This window comes from Panthera uncia (assembly GCF_023721935.1).
Source record: "Panthera uncia isolate 11264 chromosome A3 unlocalized genomic scaffold, Puncia_PCG_1.0 HiC_scaffold_11, whole genome shotgun sequence".
NCBI classification, from domain to species: domain Eukaryota; kingdom Metazoa; phylum Chordata; class Mammalia; order Carnivora; family Felidae; genus Panthera; species Panthera uncia.
The window spans coordinates 43,624,880-43,650,472 of NW_026057578.1; the positions used below are offsets into that span (position 1 = coordinate 43,624,880).

At 46.1% G+C, this 25,593-nt stretch overlaps 1 protein-coding gene across 2 annotated transcripts in view; it reads left to right on the forward strand.

Moving 5' to 3' along the window:
• The window catches only part of SLC24A3 (solute carrier family 24 member 3), a 480,576-nt gene that overhangs the window by 263,540 nt on the left and 191,443 nt on the right, over nucleotides 1-25,593 (forward strand). For both annotated transcript variants that reach the window (XM_049651202.1, XM_049651201.1), the window contains exon 3: nucleotides 19,634-19,710. In XM_049651202.1, coding sequence (XP_049507159.1) covers nucleotides 19,634-19,710 — 77 coding nt within the window. The remainder of the gene's footprint in view (nucleotides 1-19,633; nucleotides 19,711-25,593) is intronic.

Sequence of the window (25,593 nt, forward strand, 5' to 3'; positions counted from 1 at the left end):
TGCAGTGATTTGGAGAGATTAAAAGAGGCAGAGTTTGCTCAGGGCATCCTGAGTGCACAGGGACTCCCCTCTCCCGCTGGTGTACCTCTTCCATTTCAGTGAGATGCCCCATTCCCTTGGAGTCTTACCGGCAAAAGCCAGCCCAAGGGTTTATCTTAGATGGGAGTCCCCAAGACAGAGATCCTTGTGCAGGGGACTTATTGCTCGAGATTTCTCAGGAGGGGGGGGGGGGGGGGCAAGAGAAGCAGGATTAGGCAGGAAGATAAGTCAACAAAGCTGTGTTCTCAGCCGCAGACTGGCCTCAGCCTGATCCCACAGGACCATGGCACATGAATAGCAGCACGGAGCTGTCCCAACTTGAGTCGGGACACTGACCACACCTCACTCTTGGCGTGAGGACTTAGTCTTCCAGGCACTTAAGGTGAGGTAGCAGGCATTCACCCGGAGCGATTCTCTGGAGAAGGCACACAGAGCCATTAGCCGACGGCATTCTCAGCACTGGGTGCTGGGTGCACCGGCCCGGGTGAAGGAAATCCTGAGCGGACGTCAAATTGTCCACTTTGGTGGTACACAGTCACCCTGTTATCCTGCTTGATTTCATACAGACTGGGTGTGATCAAACCACAAGCTTTTTGTTACCTTCACAAGACAGCACCATTCATCAGTCTGCGAGATTCACTTCCCTTTCCAAGACATTATACCTTAGCAGGTTTTAGACATGTTTTATAGAGGGATGGGGAGGAGAGTAGATGCCTAAGTTAGTGCATAGCTGGTCAGACATTATTGCCTTCCCCAGCATACAGCACCACCAGCCATGGACGTAGCCACTCAGCTATTCAGCCAGGCTTGTTAAAAATGAGGGCATAAAAAGAGCTGATTTCATACATTTTATGGCAGTCTAGTTCCCCCAAGGAAAGGCAAGGTTGGCCAACATGTGTGTGGTCCATACCTTTTGTGTGGAAGATGTTTTCAAGACTTTCCTCCCTTGACTGTGCCTAGACTTGCCCCTGACCATTACTTATGCTTCTCGCTTTTTCTCAAGCTTGTACCTTACTGCTATTTGGAAATGGTCACAAAAAAATTCCAGCCTTTTCCACTCTCCAACCCAAGCTGCCACTTTCTTTCGTACCATGAGGTTCTAATGCCCAGCTCCTCCACAGCACCTCAGATTTGGGGCTGGGTCTTCTCTTGTCACCTGAGTCTGTGTCCACTTCCAGTGGACCAAGATAAAACCACAGATTCTATTCTTTTGACTATTTGGATCTGAGCTTTCTGGTAAAAACAATTTTTAAAAAATGATGTGACAGGAGAACACAGAAACATCTGGAATGTGTTCAAGACCAGTGAAAACCCTGTAAGAAGACAGTCTTGCTGCCGCCTCTTGGTTCAGACAAGTCAGACGTGCCCCTGGGACCCCCCTGGCTCCCAACACCTGGCACTGGGAATGGAAACTTTGGCCGTGGGTAGTTGTTTCTGCGGCTCTCCATTCCCTGCCTCACGCCTGGCCTGCTCCCCTTCTCGCCAGTGATTTCCCAGAGCAAGTCCCATCTAGTATCATTTTGTCCTAAACGCCAGCCAGCTCATCTACATGCAGCAAGGACCTGTAGGCATGCTGGAATCTCAGTAGAAAAAAACCGCTGGTCTGCTGAGCTCAAATAGACTCCCTAGGAACTGACAGGCTGATGAGTGATGTGTGTGGCTTGTTTGGGGCCCTGTCATTTGAAGGGAGAGTGTGCAATGCTGTACCCATAGCCAGGGGTGTGGGGAACAAGTTGCTGCCCACCGCCCCCCATCCAACCTCCACTCATGTGGTCTGGATCCCAATCTCTGTGGTGATTTAGTGCAGGATTCCTTTGGGATGATCAAGGGAATGTTTGTGGAAGAAGCAGCATTTGTGTGGTTCCTGGGCTAGCCTAGGTTCCCAGAAGCTGAGCCTGGCATGAGCGTTCATGCGAAAGTGATTTTGAAAGTGCTCCCTGGAAAAACTGGTAGAAAGTGAGCGGTGGGACCAAGGAAGGAGGAGACAGGGGAAGGACTCAGTGTCAAGCAGAGACTTACAACAGCCACTTTAGCTCTAGGGAGCCCTAGGTGCTGGCTTGTCGGATGTGAAAGCATTCAGGGAGGGACAGAAGGAAAACAGCAAAGGGATCTGCAGCCAGGGGCTTAAAGCACGAACACTGCTTCACTTTCCTTCTAGCAACTTCCAGAGGAGTTTATAGGAGGAAGAACCCTCAGTTCTCCCACAGTGTAAACCTCACTCTGTTGTAAGTTGGGATCTCTCGGGAACCCTGATAGCAACTCTTTTCTGCCTTTACCCCTGTGGGTCCCAGCACAGCAAACAGATACTGGGGTACCAGCATCACATGGCCTTAAAATGTGCAAATGATAAAGTGGGGCTCTAGGGCACAGGTAGAGTTGCTGCAAAAGTTGCCAACATGCTTTCCATCAGGATGTATCTTAGATAGCAGAAAAATGTGAGTTTACTCCTAGTTCATTTTCGGCCTATAACACATGAACTGAGAATAAACTGAGGGTTGATAGGGGGTGAGAGGGCGGGGAGGGTGGGTGATGGGCATTGAGGAGGGCACCTGTTGGGATGAGCACTGGGTGTTGTATGGAAACCAATTTGACAATAAATTTCATGTATAAAAAAAGATGCAAGTAGACATTTCCAGCATTTAAATAAGGCAGAACTCTGAACCAGTCCCTTTTTGGTGGAAGGGGTAGGAATCCGTTTTGTCTGAATAGGAAGCCCTAGATGGAGAAAGCTATCCACCACAAGGCCCGCAGGGGGGCAGAATCCCTACACGTGCCAGAGTTATGTTCTCTAGCCCTAGGCTTAGTAAAAGGCTAATCAGAAAAACTGGCCAATTTTAGTCTTGGGTCCCATTCTGGGTTCTAATGCACCATGAAATTCAATGCAATCCCATGTGCTTTCTTAGATTTTGGGTGAAGCCTTTTCCTTTGGGAAAAACAAAACAAAACAAAAAGCTAGACTTTGCTTATGCACGTGCTTGATTTCTCTGAGCCTGGGGGAAAACATGGCTACCGGGGTGTAGAAGAAAGGGCACTTGACTTAGATCTGGCCCCAGGATCGTTCTTGCTTTGTGAGCTAGACCTCAATTTCCCCCTCTGCAAAGCAGAGCTCTGGGGATAGCCATGAGGATTAGGAAAGATCATGTAAGGGAAATGGTGATACGTTAACACATTAGTACCTCTTTCCCCTGGAGAACTTGGCTGTTCATTCAAGGAGAAACATGTTGAACAGTACCCACCCCATTAGAACAGGAAATGGCTCTGCTCCTTCCCACCTCCGTACCTTTGTCTCTGCTTCCTGTACACTTGGAATGCCTCCTCTGTAGACATGTAAGCCCTTCCTTCTGTAAGTCTCCACACATCTGACTCACCCATGCAGCCTTCACTGCCCTGGCTCATGCTGGCGCTTTTCTTCCTGTCCCCAAGTACCATTCAATGTCTGATTCATATTAATATAGATAAATATTTGTTGTAAATATGGCCATATACGTAGTTCTCATTTTCAGATAGAGGTAAGTAGTGGCAGATTGCATCTTCCAAAATGGTCACAGTGATAAACTCCAGGACGTGTGCTCTTCCAGAATCTTGTTCCTCTCCTCTTGAAGCTTGCCATACCTTTTAACTACCCTCTGTGTGACTTCCCAGGCTAGATTGTAAAAGACCATACAACTTCCTCCTCTGGTTTTCTGTCTTGAAACTTGTGCCTTGTAGCTCTGAGCCACCATGTGAGAAGTACTCATGCCAGAGAGACCTTGAGGAAAGACCATGTGGAGAAACCACATTGAAACAGAAAGAGAGGACAAAGAGCCCAAGCAGTTCCAGCCCCCCAGGTGTTTGACACTCCCCAGCACAGGTGCCAGAAAGGCAGTGAGTAGGAATCACGTTTCCAGTTCCAAGCTCTAAGTCATTACAGTTTCATGAGTAGCCAAGTAAGGGCCATTTACCCCCAGAAATGTGAGACATAGTAAAAAAAGTTTTGTTGCCTTAAGCCACTACTTTTTAGAATAGTCATTAGGTGGCAATAAGTATGTATATGATACCTATGTGTGTAACTGTATATACACATACAGATAGATGTGTGTGCACATACATATATATGTGTTGGGGGGGGTATAGCCTGCCTTTTACTATCTTCCAATTTGTGTTTTTGTGCACCTAGATCTGGCTTCTTCAACGGGTCTATAAACTCCACGAGGGCAAGGCTATGTTGTATACTTCTTGGTTATTCTCTGCCAGAGTTAGAGCAGCTTGGCAAATGTAACCACTGCACTGTGCATCCTTGAATGAAATTGACAAGGGAACATCTGTGTGCACATCTGTGTCCCTGAAAAGCATGCTATCCTTTACAGGACGCAACTGTGATCATAAAGAAATCAGAGTCCCTTTGGTACTTGAATCTTTCTCAAAGGAACCCTGTATCTTTGGAAAGAACCATTTGCTGGAAATCTCTGAGAGTAAGCCAGTCAATTTTCTTCTGTGTCATAGACTCAGAGAAAGAGAACACTGCTGTTGCCAGCCCTTGTACCTATGGGCACTTGACAGCCAACCTCTTGGAGGCAAGTAGGCAGGATCTTGTTTCCTCAGTCCAGGACCCTTGTGGAATTTGCAGCTTCCATCTTCAGACTGAAAAACAGCCCCTTTGCCTGTTTCCCCATCTTACTGTTACCTAGGAGACTGGAGATTTTTTTTATGCAGATAACCATGACAGTCTCGTCCTGCTTATTTGAGCTATGACAAGAAAACTTAAACATTGGAGTCTCTCCTAGAATAATAAAGTTATTCATATACCTCCCTGAAAACAACAACAAAACCATGTTTCTCAAACATCAAAAGGGTCATTTTTAAGAGAATTATTTTCATAGCTTTTGTCCTTAGATCTATATGAAATGCCCTGAAATTCAAGGCTTACATGAGAAGAGATGGAAGGAAGTAATGATGTGAACTCTTCTGGCCTTTGGAAATCCATTAAGTTCTTTTACTCACCCATTGCACGAACTTACTGTCCAAGCAGATCAGGTGAGGTGCACACCAGCATCTTTGAGTACATGTGAAACCAGTCTTTGGATGGTAGAGTGGCAAGGGGGTCTTCATTTTCTCTGGCCTTTTCTCAAACGAGCTTAAGATTTGTCCTGGTTTATGCAGTAAATATGTACATTTGCATCTGGCTTCTGTGATATGATGACTAAGGTTAACGCATCATAAGATTTATGTTGCCTCTGCATTATTTTTATTCTGAAAATAATTATGCTGGCTTCTCTAAGGATTTCTTTCAATGTGTTTTCAGGTCCAACAATCCTACAATGACATGCAAGCACCTAGAAAGACATAAGCTAGCCATCAATGACACAAAATCCTAAATTCTGACAGGGGACTGAAAGGTCATTGGCTTGTAACAGGGAATATGATGGGGTTCAGGGGCAAGAACAAAGAGGAACCTCTCCCTCCTCCGTGTATACCTTTCCACTTTCCTTTGAACAGAAATTGTAGTACTTACTATTTTGTTCATGACAAATTAAGGAATTTAGCAGGATTTTCCTTTTCTCCCTTTTAAGAAAGTTAAACACTAATATGTTTATGTGCTTGATGTAATGGCCAGATTTAGTCAGAAGTTTTATTTGCTGCCTACCTTTCTTTCCTATTTCTGAAGCTTCACAAATTTGTCTGGACTTGAAAGGCACTTATTAAACACCTACCTTCTGTTGCTGTGAATTTCAATTTGCCAACCTCATGTAGAATGTCAAAATTTGACACTTACGGGAAACATGTAAGAGAACCTCCAGACTCTGAAAGAAGTAGAACATGATTTCATTCCCTTGGCGGTAACTGGTTTCCAGTATCATTTGTCCCCTTACACACATTCTTGCCTCTGAGCCTTCGGGTATCACCTTTCAGAGACATCAGAACTGCCACAGATGTTTTTTTAGGTTGCCTTGACCTTGAAATATTTGTAGTTGAGGGCTGTGGAATGCTGCAGTATCTCTTCCTAAGCTCCTGTATTGAGGACCCTCTTTGTCCAATCCTTGGTTTATAGATAGAAGTTAGTGTGCAGTTAGATTACCTCCTAGCCCTTTATCAAGTCTTGCCAGTCTACACCACTGACCTTCACTTTCCCCGGGTCCTTATTTACCACTGGGCCGCATGGTTACTTCAGGCTACATTAGTTCCGTGGGGAACTTAATGTGGCTAATAGCAAGTTTTTTGAACCTTTAATGTAAATTGAGTTTACTGTAAATTTTCTGCCCGAGGTATGGAAGGAGTATGAAATTTGAAAGAAGGAAACCACATCTGTCAGCTTTCCCCCTGTGAAACTCTGTAGTGTGTGCATGGAGGATAGAGCTGGAACGGAAAGCAGTGATGTTATTGGGCTGAGGCATCTGAGATTAGAACCTGGAGGAGCTAGAAATTGGGGGGCATTCCAGAAAGGGAGGATTCATGGAGAGGGAACCCTAAAACATACATAGAAATTCCCTTGACATTCCTGACTTACCCCTGAACTATCTATGCTTGGGGGCACACCGAGCAGCAGGGGGGCCCACAACAGCTAAAAGTGTGGAATTTCTGAGTAGAGATTTCAGAGCCACCCAGCTCTGGAGAGACAGACTCTGGAGTTGAAGTCCCTAGTGCTTTAAGGGGCTTGGTAAATGGCTCAGACTTTCCATTCAGATCCTATGGGGACCACATCCCAGGATTGAGAGCATAATCAGAACAGACTTTTGTTAGAGAAAAGCCTAAAACCAGCAGTAGAGATTACCTTCCAGTAATTTTCTGTCCTACTAGAACAAATTCAGCTCTTCCAGGGAAGAGAACAGAATCCAGAGTCTCCTCAGTGCATCATCTGTGAATTGAAATATATCATCAAAAATGACTAGACACGCATCAGGTAGATTCTAAATTCTTTTGCTTTAATCTTGCCTGTTCTAAACTGTAACCAGTCTTGCTCTGCTAACTGCAAGACAGCACAGTGGCCTTGTTAAGATATCTTCCCTGTTCCTACTCTTGATCTATACCCTTAAAAGCCTAGTTTGGAGAACAGAGCACATTGTGAAGACAGAAGGAATTTAGTCTGTTTCATTCGGAACTATAATGTGCCATCAGCACAGCCCAATGATGGGCCAAAAGAAATGAAGGAAAAATTGATACGAGAAAACTACTTTTAGTCTTGGACTAATTACATTCTTCTCTTATATTTCATTCAGATGGAGACATCATATTTGGAATCTAGACTTTGGATACAAACTTAGTGATCGAACAAGGGTAGTGATCCCTACCCTTAAAAGAGTTTCAGATGTAATTAGAAGATTCTTGAGTGTTTTGAACCAAAACCATAGGTATCTAATATTTAATATATGGTAACATAAAAGGGAGAATGATTTCTTCCAGGTAACATCTTAATTATTCTTCCAAGGAGAGGTAGAAGTTGCCAAGTACTAAATGAGGAGTAAATACAGCTTGTATTTTACCAGCTGAATTAGCCAGTAGTTTTTCTATTTATTTACATCTCTTCCTGCAATTAACTGTGAGGGTTTTTTTGACAATTATTTCATTATTATAGACAAGATTTTAAGCTATTATATTAAAAGTGTGTAACAACCTAATACATCTGCTTGAATATATTTAATATTTTTGGGAGAGTGTATTGAGAAGTCTAGGGGTGCCTGGGTGTCTCAGTCAATTGAGTATCTGACTCTTGATTTTGTCTCAGGTTATGATATCACTGTTTGTAGGTTGAGCCCCATGTCAGCTCCATGCTGATGGTGTGGAGCCTGCTTGAGATTGATTCTCTCCTCTCTCTGCCCATCTCCCACTTGCACATTCTCTCTCTCTCTCTCTCTCTCTCTCTGTCTCTCTCTCTCTCTCTCTTTCTCTCTCTGTCTTTCAAGATAAATAAAACAAACTTTAAAAAAAGAGATATTTCTAATTTCCCCAACATAATTTAAATGGGTGATACTCAAAAAGAGGTGCAGAACAAAGGAAATTATGGCAGTAATCATTTTTACCAGGAGCAAGGAGTGCTAGTTATTCTTTCATTTTAGGACTTTGTCAGCAAAGTTTCAGTGAAGGGAAATAAGAAGCATACATGCCCCTACTCCCGTTCCCATAACCATGACAGACATTGTAGATAGATCAAGATCCTCTGCCACACTGAACCCCATCTAAGACTCAGCCTAATAGTCAGCCATTACTAGTCAACTGATGAACACGTGAGAGGAGATCTATTTTCTGTCCCTGAAATTGATGATCATGGAGTATCATCTTGGTGACGTGAAAAAAATAGCTATTTAAAGGGAAAACAGAAGGAAAACTTTAACTGTGCTTCTCACCAAATCCTTCTGTTATTACCTTTCCATCTGTAGACCAATAGAACACTAAAGGTTACTTCTAACTCTGCAATTTGATGGGGTAACATTTTTTTTTTCAAAAACATCACTGATTTTGGAGTCTCCAGTCTCTTCTGTAAAATAAATGCATGAAGTCTGAAATTTCTAATGTAGGTTCCTATGGGAAGTTATTATATCCAAAAAGAACTGTTTTAATTGCACTTTTCCTAGTAAAATTTTTTCATCCACCCTCATCCCCTCCAAAGGTGCTGAGGAGGAATGGGCATTTCTTTTAACAATGTGCATCTTCTTAAGGAGCTATTTAGTGGGTTTCTGTGCACATCAGCTTGTTGGTCTGAATTTCTCTGGATCAGTAAAGAGACATGAGAGCATGAGACATTCAACGCCTGTGTCAGACCCCATTTCATCCATCCACACATTCTCTGACATTGGCACCAAGGGCCATTTCGAAGAACAGAGCAGTCCGTGAAATGCATGAACACCACAGGGCTATTTACCATAAATTTCCCATATCTTTTAATGAGGATTCATTACCGACACAACCATGGTAATCCCACATGAGCAACAAATACAGGTTGTAGGCTCTTGTCCCTACAGATAGGCCTCCTCCTATGTGTTGCCATGTTTGTGGCCTGAGAACACTACATTAGTCACGGGATCACTGTATTTTCCACAGTAGCTACTGGCTGGGAGACATGAATGACACTGATGCCATGGCTTTTTATTATTGATAAATAAATATGTTTCCAGTTCGTCAAATTACATTTCAGTGCCTTGCCAGGCCAAAAGTCTATGGTAACTAATGATTGGGGTTCTTTAGTTGCAAAGAATGTCTCTTCCCTTCCAGGAGAAAAGCTTGTGGGATGATTTTTTTTAAATCTTCTGCCAATATGGATATGAGAAAAAGACCTCTGAAGTGGAAATCAAGGAGCTTCTCATGGGTGTGTTGGACCAACTTCAGCACCATCAAAAAGGGGCAGACAGTCTTCCAACCTGCATTTGGGGGCTGGGTGTTTCTGCACTGCTGTCAACAAAGCAGGATGCATCGTTTCCATGTAAATGAATAGAAATAAGGCCATTGATAACTGTTGCCATTATTGGGGGCGGGGGGTGGGAATTCACTTGAATATGGATGAGCCCTCTGCTGGAAAAACTAACCCTTGTTGAAATGGAGAGGTGAAAAAGTGCAAAATTCTTAGCTTCCCTTGTCTAAATATGGGTTCATCAGTAGTAGGTCCTTAGGCAGATTCGAGTACAAGTTTATTTGGGAAATGATCCAGGGAGGAGAGTCAAGAAGTGAGACGGGAAGGGAAGGCAGCCAATCAAAAGAGAGTTATAAAGCCAGTTTTCACGGTGAGCAACTGGAGTTTAATCCTGCTGTGAATGCTAACAAATGGTGCAGGACACACATGAGAGTTCTCCTACCCAGATGGTGAGGGAGTTGGGGTGTTTATACACCTATCTGTCATCAGACTTTGGTGAGGGCTTTGCCTGGGGGAAAGAGCAGTATTAATCCTTTAGCATGTAGTGTCTGGGCAGAGAACCCTATCTCAGCTTTGGAAAAAGTCCTCAGGCCAAGAAATGCAAGTGTTAGTAGCTGCTTTGCATAAAAGTGGTAGGACCCCTGGAGTGTAGGCAAGGCATTGATGTCTTGGGAAAAACCCCTTCCATATTTCTCCCTCTCTGCTATTTAATAAGGTAAATGCAGCTATCATTTGTGATAATTACTTGCCTGATTCTAGGCACTACATGTTTTGTAAATAGCATCGCAATTAATCCTCATAATAATTACATAAACTGGTATTGTTTTCATCCTGCCATTTTGCACATTAAGAAATTAATATTGAAAAAGCCAAGAAACTTCCCCCAAGGCCACAGGATTCATAAGTGGTGAAGGAGGGCTTCAGGTCTAGGCCTTCAGGCTCTTACAAAACCCTGTCTGCCTGTAGTAAACAAATATCACCACATAGGCCTTGGCTGAAACGATCTTTCTCAGCAAATTTGCTTGGTAGTATCTTTTTGATTGACAATTTGATGGTCCCACATGGAGGCTCTTGGTTACTATGACCTGTTCACAGTCTTCTTTCCATGCATGCATCAATCCTTTAAATCCACACTTTGTTTCTGGCTTTCAAAGGGAAGAAGTTGTGCCCTTGAAAGTCAAGGAAAAAAAGATCAATTTGCCCTTGCTAACACAGAAAAATCAACATGCTAGAAAGTCAGACCCCAATCATGATCTCAATTCCTCTAGTACTGTCTGTGTGAACTTGAGCTGATTACTTGCCTTCTTTTGGTCTTGGTTTACTTATCTGTAAATCGAGGATAAAGATTCCAGTCGTATAAACTATGCAAAATGATAAATATGTATTTACAGTATTCGATAAAGATTAGTTCCATCCTTAAATATTGGGATGATTGCAGAGAGAGCTGAGTGTTTCCTGGCCCCCAACCTACACTTTGGTCCACTCAACTTGGGACTCCTCAGTGCTTTTGTATAACTAGGGTTGAGTATGGTACCTGGCCCAGAGGATGCTAAGGGCTAAATAAGTGTGTGTTTATTTGCACATGATTGATTTGTTAATACATTTTCCAGTGTTGTTGAGACACAGATTCCGAAGATGACCTCAAAGCAGCTTGCAGTTCTCTGGGACACTCTGCACCCTCCCATTGCTATATACATCCCACCCCCTCTGTACTTTTGTGGCTCGTTGAACCTCACTGAGTGCAAGAGGAAGGCACCAAAATGTCTCTGAAACTTTTCCAGAGACTAAATATTTAGAAAGTTAAGTTGAGAATATATCCATTTTCACACACATTCTTTTGTGGATAATTTTGTCCCAGGGCCTTCAGTTATGACATGTGTGTTCATTTAATCAACAAACACTCTTAATTAAATGAGTGATCTGTGCCAGGCACCTAGCTAGGCACTGGGGTTACAGAGAAGAGAAGAATGAATTTCCCCCAACCTTAATTGCCTACCCCCAGTCTAGTGGAGAAGACCAAAGAAACCAAAAATTGCTGAGGCGAGGCCTCACGTAGAGAATGCAGTGGGGATGCCGAGCACCATATTAGCTATTGTATTACTCAGAGCAGGCTTGGCTATGCTGGGTGACAAATAGCCCCACATCTCAGTGGCTAAGAGAATAAACGTGTTATTTTTTTACTCACACTGCATGTATACATGTGAGTAGCAGTAAGGTGGGATTCTGATATCAGTCGCTCAGGGACACAAACTGATAGAAGATGCATCCTGACTTATGTGCAAGAAAATGCAAAGTGGTGAATCAGATACTGGCTGTTAAAGCCTGCTTGGAAGTGTGACAGTGGCCGTTTGCTCCCATTTCATTGACCAAAGAAAGCTGCGTGGCCCCACCTACCTTAAAGGGAACCTAGAAGTATGTTCCTTCCAGGTCTCCCCAACAAGGAGAGACAGGGCATTTGTGAACAGCCTGAGTGGCCACTCCCAGTTGCTGGGAGTTTTACTGAACAGTTTCTCCCAATGTCATTTCTTAGTAATTCTGTCTTGTGTTTATACTAAACCCATCCCCCCAGGAGAAATGTCCCTTTAATTTTATTTACACTTGTCTTCACTTGGTATTTATTTTTCTCTTTTGTGGACCCTGGCCCAGTGGATGCTGGTCCCAGAGAGGGAAAAATGTAGGGTTCCTGTCCACAGGGAGCTCACAGTGTAGGAATCAAAGGTCCACTCAGGCAGCAAGTGACTGCAGTTTGGCTGGAAAACCACTTGTTGGGTACTTGCACAGGATAAGGGGTCCACAAAACGAGTCTGGAAGGCTCCATGGGAAGCCAGTTATTACTACAGCTGGCTGACAGTTTTCTCCCAATGTTCCAGGGGAAGAGGGAGCAGAATAGGCTTTATGGGACGGAGCACCCGGAGAGATGTCAGGACCCTAAATTCTTGAGGCATCCCTTGAGAGGCCAATCAAGATAGGTAGCTTGTCATGAAAAAGCCCTGGGATGAGAGACCAGTGTTCTGATGGTTGCAGCGGCCCAGATTCCTTTCATTCGATGTGTTAAGGTAGCTGTGGTTTTGGATCTTCTTCTTTGGTGGCTCCATTTGATCCACATAATATCAGTATGTCTCCAGATGCCATGAATGTTTCTGCTGCATCTTTTCCCCCAAACGAAACAGAGAATACTCTCCATCCTTTGCAAACCTCCATTTGGACTCATCAAACTCGGGCCTCAGGAAAGCAGCCAGGAGAAGCAGGTCGGCTGACTGCTGTTGCCTTGGTAAGGGGAATCTACTCCGGTCAGGGCTCTGTGGTTTCTATGGGAACAGCACTGCTTATCTTTGCTGGCTCCCCCAGGCTGGCAAGATGTACTGAAAGGAAAACTGGGGGAGAGAAAGAGAGGAACAGAAAGAGACTTTGAGGATTTTGAAGGTATTCGAAGGAACCCTCCACTGGATGCGTAGCTATTCCCAGCACACCACGTGGGCCACTTGGCTCCAGCAGAGCCTCAACACGGAAGCATGTACCTAGAGGCACATGCATTCATGAAGCTCCCTTGGACTGTACACTGTCCTGGAGAAACAGATGCCAGCACAAAGCAGGCAGGAATTGGCAGTAGATGGTTTTTGCTACTAAGACCAGGGAAAAATGTGTCCTTGGCCCAAGGCCAGACCAACATCCCATCATTGCTACAATTGCGAAGAACAGCGATAGGTGGCCCAGGAAGATGGTGAGAGGTATGTCATATATGTTGCCTGCACTGTTTTCCAGCCACCCTGCAGGACTGGCATTTATATACCCATTTTACAGATGAAGGAAATGGGGCTCTGAGAGAGGAAAGGATGACCCGTGAGTGATGTAGGTGGGATCTGAACCCAGACCCAGATCTGATTCTCTACCCTGGGCCCTTATGCAAAATCTAACCAACAGCCCAAGGAAAATGTTAGAGTCCCAAAGATGGCCAACCCTCCAGTTCCCACCTTGACTAAGACATGCCCTTCGTTCTTTGGATTTGGGTGGGAGGAAATACACCCAAATGGAAGGCAGATGGGATGACATCAGCACTGCCATTAGCTCTGCAGGAGGCACTAGCAGCCACACCTTGCTTTATAGATGAGGAAACTGAGGCCAAGAAGTACTGGGCAGAGCCTTCTAGTCCACTGTGCCACCCTGTCTCTGTATACTCTTGTCTTGGACAGCTTCAGCTGTTCTGAAAATACCATTTCTCAGGTGTGTTAAGGGCCTCAGAGTCTGTGCCGGCCAGGTGGGGAGTTTGCTCGGCCTCACGGAAGCCAGCTCAGCTGCTGCTGGCTGCTCTTTTCTTAACCCATTGGGCCAGCTGGACAAGGCTGATGTGCTCCATCCCAGTCAGTGCCTAGGGTCTGCTTTCTTTGGCATTCTTCATCCTGCTAACACTTATTAAGATACCCGCTATGTGCACTAACCATACTCTGAGCTTAATATGGAGGGAGCAGTGAAGAGGAATTGCAGGCCATTGTTCAGATGGCCAATAGGGAAATCGAGGCCCAGAACGACTAAAACACACACCGCCAAAAGCCACACTGTGAAGAGTGCTAGGACTGAGCCATTTATTTCCAAATGCCCAACTGAGGATCCTTTCCTTGTCCCCAGGCTGACCCTTTCCTTATTAACATTAAAATAGTCATACCAAACTGCTTTGAACCACAGCAAGCAACACTTGGTGAAATAACAGTGTGTCTATAGTGCATAAGTAGAGGCTGATGAGATTGTTAGTAAACATTAAGAGCTTCCCTCAAACAAAGCTGCTGCCTTAGTGGGTCTGGTGACAGGGCTGTCCCTGAGTCATGTTCTCTACAGCCAAGGTCATCTGGTAATGTCCTTTGCCAATGAAACAAAGAAGCCTCTAACATGGTGGAATCAATGCTTAATACAAGAACATGTTACAATGCAGGTAACTATAGTTGAAATCTTAACGTTTGGGCCTTACCATGCTGGATTCAGAATGCAAGTCCCAGAATAGTCTATCTGGGCCTTTATGCCTATGCACAGAGCCTCTCTTCTGCTACCTCCACCCGACACCCCACTGCTGTGTGCTGATGCCAGTGATGCACGAGCAAGTCATGGTCTCTCATTCCTACTCTTGCAGACTCCCTCTTCTTTTCTAGTTTCTACACAAGAGATGCTTGGAGGATCATAGGGATGGGACGTTCAGGCTGGAGCAGACACTGGGCATCACCACACCACACATGCAGATGGTTTCTTGATGCACATGTGACTCTGTCTAGGGCCTTCTCTGGTACCATGAACACACTGACTTGGCCAGTGTAGAGCTGAGAAGAGTTAAAGTTCAGCCCTAAAGTGTTTAGGACAGCCTTCAACAGTGATGGATGACCATCCATGGACAATGCTGAGGCATATTCTACACTATCTCTCAGAGGGGCCCCAGCAAGTCTGAGGCTACTTTATCAGCCCCTTCTCTGACTTATCTCCCTCCTGTCCCATCATGGGATCACCTCCCAAATAAACTGCTGGCATTCAGGTCTTTGTCTCAGGGTTGGCTCCTGAGACAGCCTCAGATATAGGCATATGTGACTATGAAGGAAGGCTCATTGCATGGAGGTAAAGAGGAGATCCTGGGCTTCCAGCTCAGATTTTCAAAGAAATCTTTTCTTGTGTCTTTTGTCAAAAGACAATGCAGCTATAAGCGTAAAATAAAATCTATGTATTCTTTGCAAATTGTGCACGAGCTTGGAGTGCCTAGGTGGCTCAGTCAGTTAAGCATCTGACTCTTGATCTCAGCTCAGGCCTTGATCTCACAGTTTTGAGTTCAAGCCCTATGTTGGGCTGTGTTGGGTGTGTGTTAGCTCTTTGAAATCACTGCTACTTAAAAAAAATGTGTGCTAGCTCTTTGAAATCACTATTATATCTCATCACCAGCCCAGTACATGTTTTCATGGATGCACAATAGTGAATAAATAGCCAGAGAGGGATCCATGTCAGGAGAAGCTTCCTGGGAGAATACTTACCCTGGTTATTTTTTCCACATTGCTGTGAACCACCAATTAAGAATTTTGTTGTTGTTTGTTGTTTGTTGTTTGAATTGACTCTTTTCTGCCTTTCCCACTGCCTCTCATCACACCCATCCTTATTTCTGCCGCTGACCAGCCAGCCACATCCAGATTCATGAGGAAGTGTGACAGTGGCCTGCTTGGCCAGGACTTCGGACAGCGCCTCAGCCCTTCCTGAACCAGCACTGGGCTCTGTGGGTCACCTTATCCAAGGACACAGCGTCCAGCGCGGTCTTCTCCAAGAGCTCTAGCCAGGTCCCAGGGTTGACTGGGCGTCTAGACTTCTGCCAAGACCCTTCCCCAACCAAAACATGAATCCTAGTGGGTCCATTCATTCATGGTCATTACACATCCACTTGCTGTTTGTTGAGTGCCAAGGAAAATGCCTGGATTCAAAACACAGTCTATCACTTACTGACATGGTACCCTTGATCGAGTCATACCGTGGGCCCTGGGTTAGCTCATGGATAAAGCAGCAGAGAAGCAGGGAGGCCAGAGCCGGCACAAGTGTGGACACCTTGTAGATGCAGACTGGTGGGTAACTCTCCAGTACCTTCACTCCCTCACATGCTGCTCTTAGCCCCATTTTTGCTCAAAACCACATTACTCCTCATATAGGAAGCCTGAAGGGCAGGAAGTAAAGAAGTAGCTGGCTTCAACATGTCAGTGATGGAACATCCCTCAGTCCCACTTCTGTACCCACCTCTACTCCTCATTGATGATAAGTGGTCCCTATGCATGATTGCTTTACAAGGCACCCATCACAGGTGGCTAAAGTTTCTCGAGGGTAATGGCTGTTGTGATCCATACAGTAACTTAGCATACTAGTCCTGTCTCTCGTCCTCTGGGGGCAGAAGGGCAATAGGATGGCACATTTAAACCCTGAACTGGCCAGTGTGGAAAAGCCCCATTGCAACTACACAGAGAAATGTAAAGGAAAAAAAGCAGCCTAGCTTTTCCCTCTGGTGTGTGGTGGCAGAATATGGATCTGGTCAGACCCCCTACTTGGAGGAAGTCCCATGAAGGAAGAGGCCACCTAGCAGAGTGAGATTGCAAATAGATGCCAGTAGCTGGATAACAGCAGAGAGGGGTGTTACCAGGCCTGCATTTGTTGTGTGGGTGGCCCTGCTCTGCAGCTTTCCAGCTGTGGGTCTTTGAGTTGGAATCTAATCCTCTGTCCCTTGGGTTCCTTGTCTATAAAATGGCAATAATAGCTTTCTGGGAGGACAAAAATGGATAGTGGGTGTAAAGTACAAGGCATAGTTCTTGCCAGGAGCAAGTGCTCAGTGAATGTGTCATTCTGCCCAGGTTTGTTATGGCCACTCTGCCCACCAGAGCCTTCGTCAGCCCATCTCAGTCCGTCACCAGCCAGCCCATCCCAAGCCCCACCTCCCAAGGGCACTTAAATGTCTGTACAAAACAAAGGAACATCAGATGCGAAGGTAGTTGTTGTTTCTTCAGAACCAGAGATTGGGACACAATGTCTGGGCAAGTCCAGGTAAACATGGGGATCAGTCAGTGCTGGAAAGTCTCTGGCCCTGGGTGCTGAGAGGGGTGTGGGAGAGGCCTGCCCTGCAGGGCATTTCTTCTCCTTAACTTTGTGCCCCTACCCACCAGTGGTGGCCTGTGGAAGTTGTCAATTTCCTAGGTTTGGGAGGTGGACAGAAAAGGTCATTTCTCATGATTTCCAATCCACACTGAACAACATGGGGAGGGGACGGAAATGTGAAAGCCTTGGGATGGTTATCTGGACTATAATTTATTCACTTGCATTGAAAGTTCAGTTCAAAAGAGAAAAGCATTAGAAAGCATCTCTTAAGAGTGTAAGACATCCTATGTGCACAGGGAGAGCCAGAGGGTGGGGAAGGAAGGACAGACAAGAAATGACTGGGGGCTGGGATGCCTGGACAACTCTGTTGGTTAAGTGTCCGGCTCTTGATTTCAACTCAGGTCATGGTCTCGGGGTTCATGGTATCAAACCCCACGTGGGCTCCACACTGACCATGCAGAGCCTGCTTTGAATTCTCTTTCCCTCTCTCTCTGCCCCTTCCTCTCCATCTCTCTCTCTCTCTCTCTCTCTCTCTCTCTCTCTCTCTCAAAATAAATAAACAAAAATTAAAAAAACTTGGGGCTGCAAAAGCCAGGTCTCTCCAGGTCCAGACTGTGTGGGCACTGTTGCCAGCAGAGAGGTTTCAGGAAGTAGAGGCATTTCTCATCAGGCTGGAGGGCTTCCTCCAGCTCTGCTCACTGGACAAGAGCATGCTAGCCAGGGGCATTAAGCCTGTAGAGGGAAGATGCTAGAACAGAGGCCTCTCAGTAGAGTGGCTAGAGGCTTTGCAATGCCCAGGGCCAGATGGATGAACTTCAGGCTTAATCTGTGAACCCTTGTCCCCTCATGGTAATTTCCAGATTGTAGTGTCATTTGGTCTTCAAGGTGAAATCCTCCAGGCTTGCTCTCATTTTCCCATTCATTGATCAGGAGGACTCAGTGCAGCCTGTTTGGAACAGCTTTAGTTTAGAAAATCACTTAGGGGGATCATGACATCCCTGTCTTTCCTCGCCTCCCCCATTTCATCACATGAAGGATTGGACAACTGGCCAAGAGTCGCACGATGTGCTTATCCAGTGCTACCCTAGAAGCAGAGAGAACTTTTTCAAGGGATAGTTAAAGGCTTGTGTCTTGGGCAAAACCCATGGCCAACAAGCCACAGTCTCAACAAGCCAGGTCTACAGCAGGACTGGGTCCCAGGTGTCCTGAGCAGTCACCACTTGCTCATTAATGTCACCATCTTGGGCTCCCCTCCTTCCCTGGTCTCATCACCTTCCTCATTCACAGCGTGTACAGGAGTCACCTCCAAACAAACTATGCACCCCAAAACCCTTGACTGAGAGTCTACTTCTTGGGAAACCCAGAATAAGACCAGCAGCAAGCAGGTGTCACGTTGTACATCTTTCCCATCGATTGGTGATGATTTCTCTACCTGTGAGCTAGAGAAGGACTGAGAGGTTGTGGAGCTCTGAGAGAAAGGTCACTTGCATCAGCCAGCCGCATTTGCTGAAGATGATGCCGAGGGCGGTGTGGTGTGCACAGTTTCCCACGGAGCCTGATCTGATAACATCCTCCAGAGAGGAGAGGCTTATGAAGGCCCTGGCCATGATGCTGATTGGATTTTATGAGAGGAGGGAGAGAGGGTGAGCAGTTGGGGGTGGGGATAGCCCTGGTTAATGGTATCATCTGTGCAGATAAAGGTAGAAAAAGAAAGCAAACGCAAGGTGTGCTCAAGGAACAGCAGCCTATCCTGTCTGGTGGGAGTATGAGAGCCCATGTGACAAAGCTGGCTGTCGAATTGTTGTGCACAGCCTGGCGTGCAGTACCTGCACAATTATTGTTTGAGTGAATGAGTACATTCACTCAAAAGGTAAGAAGGCGGGAAAAGAGAAGAAAGCTCACATGGGAAGCAGCCAAGACCAGCTTGGAACTGCCAGTGTGCAGACTGGGGCTTTTATCTCCTAGCAGGGAAGTTTTGGAAGCAGGTAGAGGGGCATGAGCCGCTCTGTGCTTGATGGTTCAGTTCAGCAGTGGCAAATGTGGGTCAAGTTTGAAAAGGGAATGAGAAAGCAGGGAGAGTGTTGTAACCGGTCCAAGGCCCTGGCAAGCCAAGGCAGTCATGGCGGGGAATGAGGACCAATTTAGAGCAGGGGCTGTAATGCTCTATGTGTCATGGACCCCCTCGGTGATGCAGTGACACCTACAGACCTCTGCTCAGGAAAACATTTTTCAATGCATGAGATAAAATATATATGCTTACAGAAGGAAACTGATCATACTGAAATGAAATTGTTGGAGTATTAGGAAATAAAACTTGCATGAAGGTAGCTGCTGTATTTCCTCATTAACCCTCTAAATCACAAGGGGCCATCTACAAACTACCCAGATGTTGAAGTGATGAGTGAGAGCTCCTTTGACTATAATAGTATAATGTATCATGAAAATATCTGTTGGGGGCAGAGTCCCCGGTGCTTCTCACATTCCTGTGGTTTGCTGCCTACCTTCTTATCTGAAGGAAACACTCAATTCCAGATAAGAGATGTGTGAACATAAAGATGTAATTTTTTTTTTCATCCAAGTTCATGGATTCCACATGAAAACGAGGGCTGGTGATGCCATCCCAGAACTCCAGCACTGAAAACATTGTCATCTGTTCTGAGCTGGTTTTCTCTCTCCATTCTTTAGCCCTGCACGAATTCCCCAATGACATCTTCACCAACGAGGATCGAAGACAGGGGGCGGTGGTTCTCCATGTGCTCTGCGTAAGTACCCCTCTTGGGGCTCTGCCTGGAGGTCCAGAGGGGAGGCCTGGCTGGTGGTGGGTGGACAGTAAGTTGCATACATGGTGCACGTCCCCTGAGGCCTGTGGAGGACTGGCTCTAAATGTGCCCTCTATAGGAGGCCACAGATTCGGAAGCTGGAAGACACTGTATGTATTCTTTCCTTGATATCAGAGCCCAAACCATGGGCTCTGAGGGCAACCAGACTTGCTCTCTGCAATTTAACCTTGCTTCTCTCTCTGCTCATATGTCACCCTCTTGGGAACCCTTTCCTATCCAGCCTCTCTAAAAGGCCATTGTCTTTCCTCTTACCAGGCTTTCTTTTTCCTCCATACCACTGATCACTATCAGACATAATATGTTTTTATTGTTTGTTTATTGCCCATCAACCTCACTCACACGTAAGCTCCAGGAGAACTGCAACTTTGTTTTATATGTGGCTTCATTCTCAGATCTGTTTCTGGCACCTGGTAGGGACAAAGTAGTTGTTAAACTAATGGTAATGGATTAAATATAATGGCACTGGCGTAGCATCTGGCGTATAGTAGGCGATCTATAAAAGTGTGTTCTGGTTCTTAATGGACCACCGCCCTAATTCTTCCTCAGTAGACCCAGTGGATTGAAGGCCTTCGGTTTTCCTTGTCCCCACTGGAGAGTTTGGGGAGGCTGTGTGTGTGAAAATCTATCTAAGAGTGGCCCCAGAATCAGAAAGACACAGGCCAAATTCTGGACTAGGTATGTCACCGTGCTTTCCTGTCCCTATGCGTTCTCCCCCTGAATGCCCTTGATTCCATTTTGCTTATTTACTGCTGTGAAACAAATTCTCCAAATTTAGTGACATACTTAATAACCGTTCTGGTTGCTCATGCGTTCTGTGAGTCAGTAGTTCAGAAAGGGCATGGAGGGAATGTCATACCACAGGATCTGGGCCTGAGATGGAGTAATTCAGATGGCTGGCAGCCAGGCTTCTGGCTGGGGCTAGAGCCCCTGGTGCTGGAGGACCCTTCCCAAGAGGGTTTCTCCATTCTCATGTCTGGTGTCCAGGCTGGGGTGGCCAAAGGACTGGCTCAGCTGGGGTGTTGACCACAGCACCTCTTTGTGGCCTCCCCAGCATGGCTCTGTGTGGCCCAGGGCTTGGAGAAGGAGGAAACCCCATGGCCTTTAATGCCCTAGCCTTGGAAGTCACACACACCATTTCCACCAGACTGTCTTGCAAGTTACAAACCCACCATGACTCAAGGGGAAGGAACAAAGACCTTACTTTTCAGTCCACACCTGGAGAAGGCTAGTGGGCACCCCCTGGACTCTGGAGTCAGACTGGAGCCCAGATCTGCTGTCCTTGCTTTGTGTGTGACTTCTGACAAGATATTTAGCCTCTCTGGACCCAGAAGCTGTCCTAAGCCTGACTCCCTTTATGGTGAAAGCAATCAACTCTTCAGGTCTTTCCCCACTTGCCCCCCCTCCACCCAGAACCCTTTTCTTGAAGAAAAGTCATGAGAAGTCTTTTTTTAGCAAAGACATTCTCTAAAAATACCAGAGAAAGTAGACTCTTTGCAATCCTCCCTACCTTCAGAAGAGTCAAATGCACAGAGCAATTAAAATGGATGCTAGATGCCTCCTTAGGCACCGAGGAGGCTCCCCTGTCTCAAGGCTGAGGATCCCCAGTCACTGAGTTCAATGCAGAATTCCCCTATAGCCATTAACACCCAGATGCCTCGATGTCTGAGGCATGAGATTTCCACTCTTGGCACAAACAGTGCGAGTGTCCATCCTCCCAGGGCAGTGTCGTCACCTGCAGCTGGCAGAGTCCTTCTCCCCATCTCCCCTCGCAGGTCCTCTGAATCCAACTAAAGGCAGAGCAGAGTGCATTTACGTTGTTCTTCATGAGCCAGGGTTTACCCATAAGGCCTCTGTCTCCATGATCATACAATTCCCAGGGAGGGCATGAAGACAAAACAGGACAAAAACAGATAAATCCCCCTTACACACTCCCTTGCAAGAGTGGACACAGGCCTGCAGGTTAGCGCTTTGTCACCCTTGGTATCTAATACTACAGTTAGCTCCTGCCCTGGGCCCTGCATTGTAGAAATCACGGCGGCAAGGAGTCCAGGGGCCAAGGTCCGCATCCACCCCTTCATGACCCTGCTCTAGGCACATGGATGTTCAGAATTCTCTGCTCAAATGGCCTGTGCCTGCTGATGAAGCCTGTGTGGGCCTCCTCCTCAGATCTGCCACTTGGAGGGAAGAGACCCAGGTAGAGAAGCTTGAACTTGCTGCCAGGGGTGTCCACACACACATGCATGTCATGCGGGGTGGAGCCAGGCTTGGATGAGGAAGACCTCTTCTATGCGTCAGAGGCACATGATACGGCGGGCCTGCTGGTGCCCTCCCTGAGGTCAAGGGCCAAATTTTATGTTTTCCTACCCACAAGAATATAAGGATGTAAACCTTATGAAGAAGCCTTTTGTACAGTGTCTGGTGCATTGAACAACAAAATTGCACAGTTCAGCACAGGAATGCAAGATTCTTTTTATCCCCTTCACGTACCATGGTACCTGGTACACTTAAAATGCTCAGGAATTGTTAGATGAATATCACTGGATATGAAGAGAAACACCACCAGGGCCGACCTGTGGTATTTTGGTGGCCAGATGATTACACGTGTCAAAGCCGCAGGGAGCTGAGTGTAGATTTCCCGCTCTCAGCCATCTGGAAAGCATTTCTGAGCCCCTGTATGCAGTAGCGCTGGGCTGGACCCCTCCAGAACCCCAAGATACAGCTTCACCCTGAACAGAGCCATTGTCTTGTGGGGGGACCCCATTATGGACAACCCCTGCCATGCTAAGTGCTGCCCATGCTCTGTGCCACGTGCTTTAGGAGCACAGAGAAGTCCACGTCCAGTGTCGGGAGGCGCAGTTGAGTTGGAGTAGGTTGGCATTTTCTGACGAAGGAAGAAAAGGGACTCTAGGCAGGAAAGGGAAATCCGTGATCAAAGATGTAGAGACTCAAGAGTACAGGGGGTCTGGAGTGAACAGAAATGAAGGACAGGGAAGGTTGTGGGGGGAGCAGCACCTGGAGGCGCCACGAGGTGAGTCCGCTGCAGAGTTGGAAGTGGGGGGAAGCAGATTCCTGATCTCGTCATCCCTCCTTGCCTAGGGAGTAGGGTTAGGCACGGCCAGAGAAGACCCTGTGTGGTCTGCACTCTAGTCAGGTGACAAAGACCCCGGCAGGCCAGAGAGAAAGGCTCGGGGCCATTTGGACAGGGGTCCCAGAGTCCCAGGTATCCTGAGAATACTGAAGTCCTGGGGAGGAAGGTCGAGAAGGGGTGTAGGGGACTGAACATCACTCAGATGCCTGTAAGCACCTGAAGAGCAATGTCTGCCCATCCAGTGAGGTGAGGGTCCCAGAGGTGTGCCCTGTCACTTCAGCCTACCTCAGGTTGAGGGCCATGGGCCTGTCCTTTCATTGGGATTCACTGACTGTCATTTTGGGTTTAGACCAGGGAACCCAGTCCTTTCAGATCTTAATCTGAAACCTGACTGAACTTTGCATTTGTGCTCAAACTCAAACTTCCCCATTCCACTTGGGCCCCATGGGTTTGCTTTACGTGTGGGGCCCCATAAAGCCCATAGCCTTCAGCCACAGTTGGTTCCTGGTCTGTGGAAATGGATGGTTCTGAGGACACCCCAAAACAATCTTTTGAATCTTAGCTATCACAACGTGCTTCTCTTTTTCTTTTCTTTCACGCAGATAATTTCCTCTTTTGTGTGAGCTTCATGGAAATCAAACAGCCGTTTTCCTTTTTTTTTTTTTTTTTTTTTTTTGAGAGAGAGACAGAAGGGAGCAGAGGGGTAGAGGGAGAGGGAGAGAGAGAATCTTAAGCAGGCTCCATAGCCAGTTCAGAGCCCGATGCGGGGCTTCATCTCACAACTGTGAGGCCATGACCTGAGCCAAAATCAAGAGTTGGACGCTCAACCAATTAAGCCACCCAGGTGCCCCCAGATAGCCATTTCTGCTTAAATTTTCCAAATGCTTTAGCTTCAATTTTTCCTTGGATCTTTCTGGTTTTGTGGATTTCAAAAACGCTAAATCCTGGGATTGCCCTACAAGAAATATTTCTATTCCTTCTGACTGTTCTTCATGTGTGGGTTCCTTACCAGTGTGGAAATTCATTATTGGTGTAATAACTTTGTCAACAGTGAATATCCCCAAGAAAATACACTTGTCTTAGGACCTGCTTTTGTAGCCAATCTGTTCTAGTATTGAGACACTAAAAGCAAGATTCTCTGTCAGTGAGGAAAGTTGCACCCTATAAACTCATGGAGCCTGCCCTAAATAGAGAAACTAGTGAATAATTTTCTAGGATCATGGTTTGTTTGTGATTTATAAATATCTTGTAAAATTTGCTAATTCTCCTGTTGGTAGGTAGTTGAATCTTGGAGATTGTAAGCCAAGGTATACATTTTCTCATCTAGTAAAAGAAGCTTTAAATAATCAATATTTGAAATTCTTTCTCGAAACAAATCTGTCCTTAGTAAGTTAACTTCCATTGCAGAAATAAATACCCTCCGTGTAACTTGTCAGCTTTCAAAAGTAGTCTTCCTAAGTTCAAGCCTTCTTTTCACATTTTTAATGTAATTTCTCTCTTCTGGCAGACAGGTATTTCTATATGTGTGTGTGTGAGGTAGTATAAAGTATAGCACTCCTGGAAATGAAGGAATAGCCCTTATGAAGGCAAATTCCTGCTAAGTGAGTCCGGCAGGCAGTTGGGCTCTTTAACTGGTCCAGCAACTCAGACCCATTCACGGACCACCCCAGGAAAGAAACAGCAGTGAGAATGTTTCTGATGTCCATCTTCATATGCTAAAACATGGATATGCTTGGAGAAGCCCCACAGGAAACTTGGGCGTCACCTCTGTGCATGCAGAAGGGACTTCATTCTCTGTGGAATGTTCGGGCAACCACCATCTGGGCTACAGGAAGCTTTCCAAGGCAGCAAACCCAATGCATTGGTCACTGGGAGGTCCCCTGGCCATTTGCCTGATGCCCACTTTGTCCAGTGGTGGGGACTCCCTCATCTACATCTCCATCTTTACTGCTCCCCAATATCCAGTGCCTATTTTAGGGGCTCATGTGTATTCCGAAGAGGTGGGCTGTACACAGGATGCGATATTTCAAAAGTACAGGCAGTATTTTTGTGCTGGGTCATCAAGCCGGGGCTTCCACAATGTGGAGGTTCTCCAGGACTGGCAGTGAGGACCATTAATGTCAATCCCTGTGGCATCCTTGTATGATGGTGTCTGGGGCTGGATCCTGAATGTGGGGGTCTTCCAAGCCCCCAGCTCCTGATTATATTTCTTTCCTCCTCATGTAGCCCAGAGACTTTTAAATCTGGTCTGGGAATTTAGGGGAACCTGCTCTGTGAGCCTGCCTCCAAATTCTTATTCCCAGATCAATCTGCTTTTTAAACTCAAGAGTTTGCTCATTTTTGTCTCATGGTTCTATTAAGACATAATTGCTCTCCACAAAGTGGCAGAGGAAACCAGTTGGCATTGGTCAAGGCCTTGGGGATAGAGGTGTTGAAAAGTGATGGGATGTGAGGAAGGGGGGACTATTCAAATACCAGCCTCCCTCTGGAATTGTGGTTTTTCTAGGTCTGTTCCATATTGCCTTGATGTTGCTGTATTCCCAGTGCTCCCAGCCAACTTGAGTGTCAGGATGACTAGATATCTCCATCCCACCCTCCCTTGCCACACCATCTCTGTTCCCATACTGGCCTCTTTGTCCCTCATTTTTTTCCTGCCTGACCATGGGTTACCAGCAGGCTTATGGGCTGACCTCTCCTGGGTCAGGTCCTAACCAGTC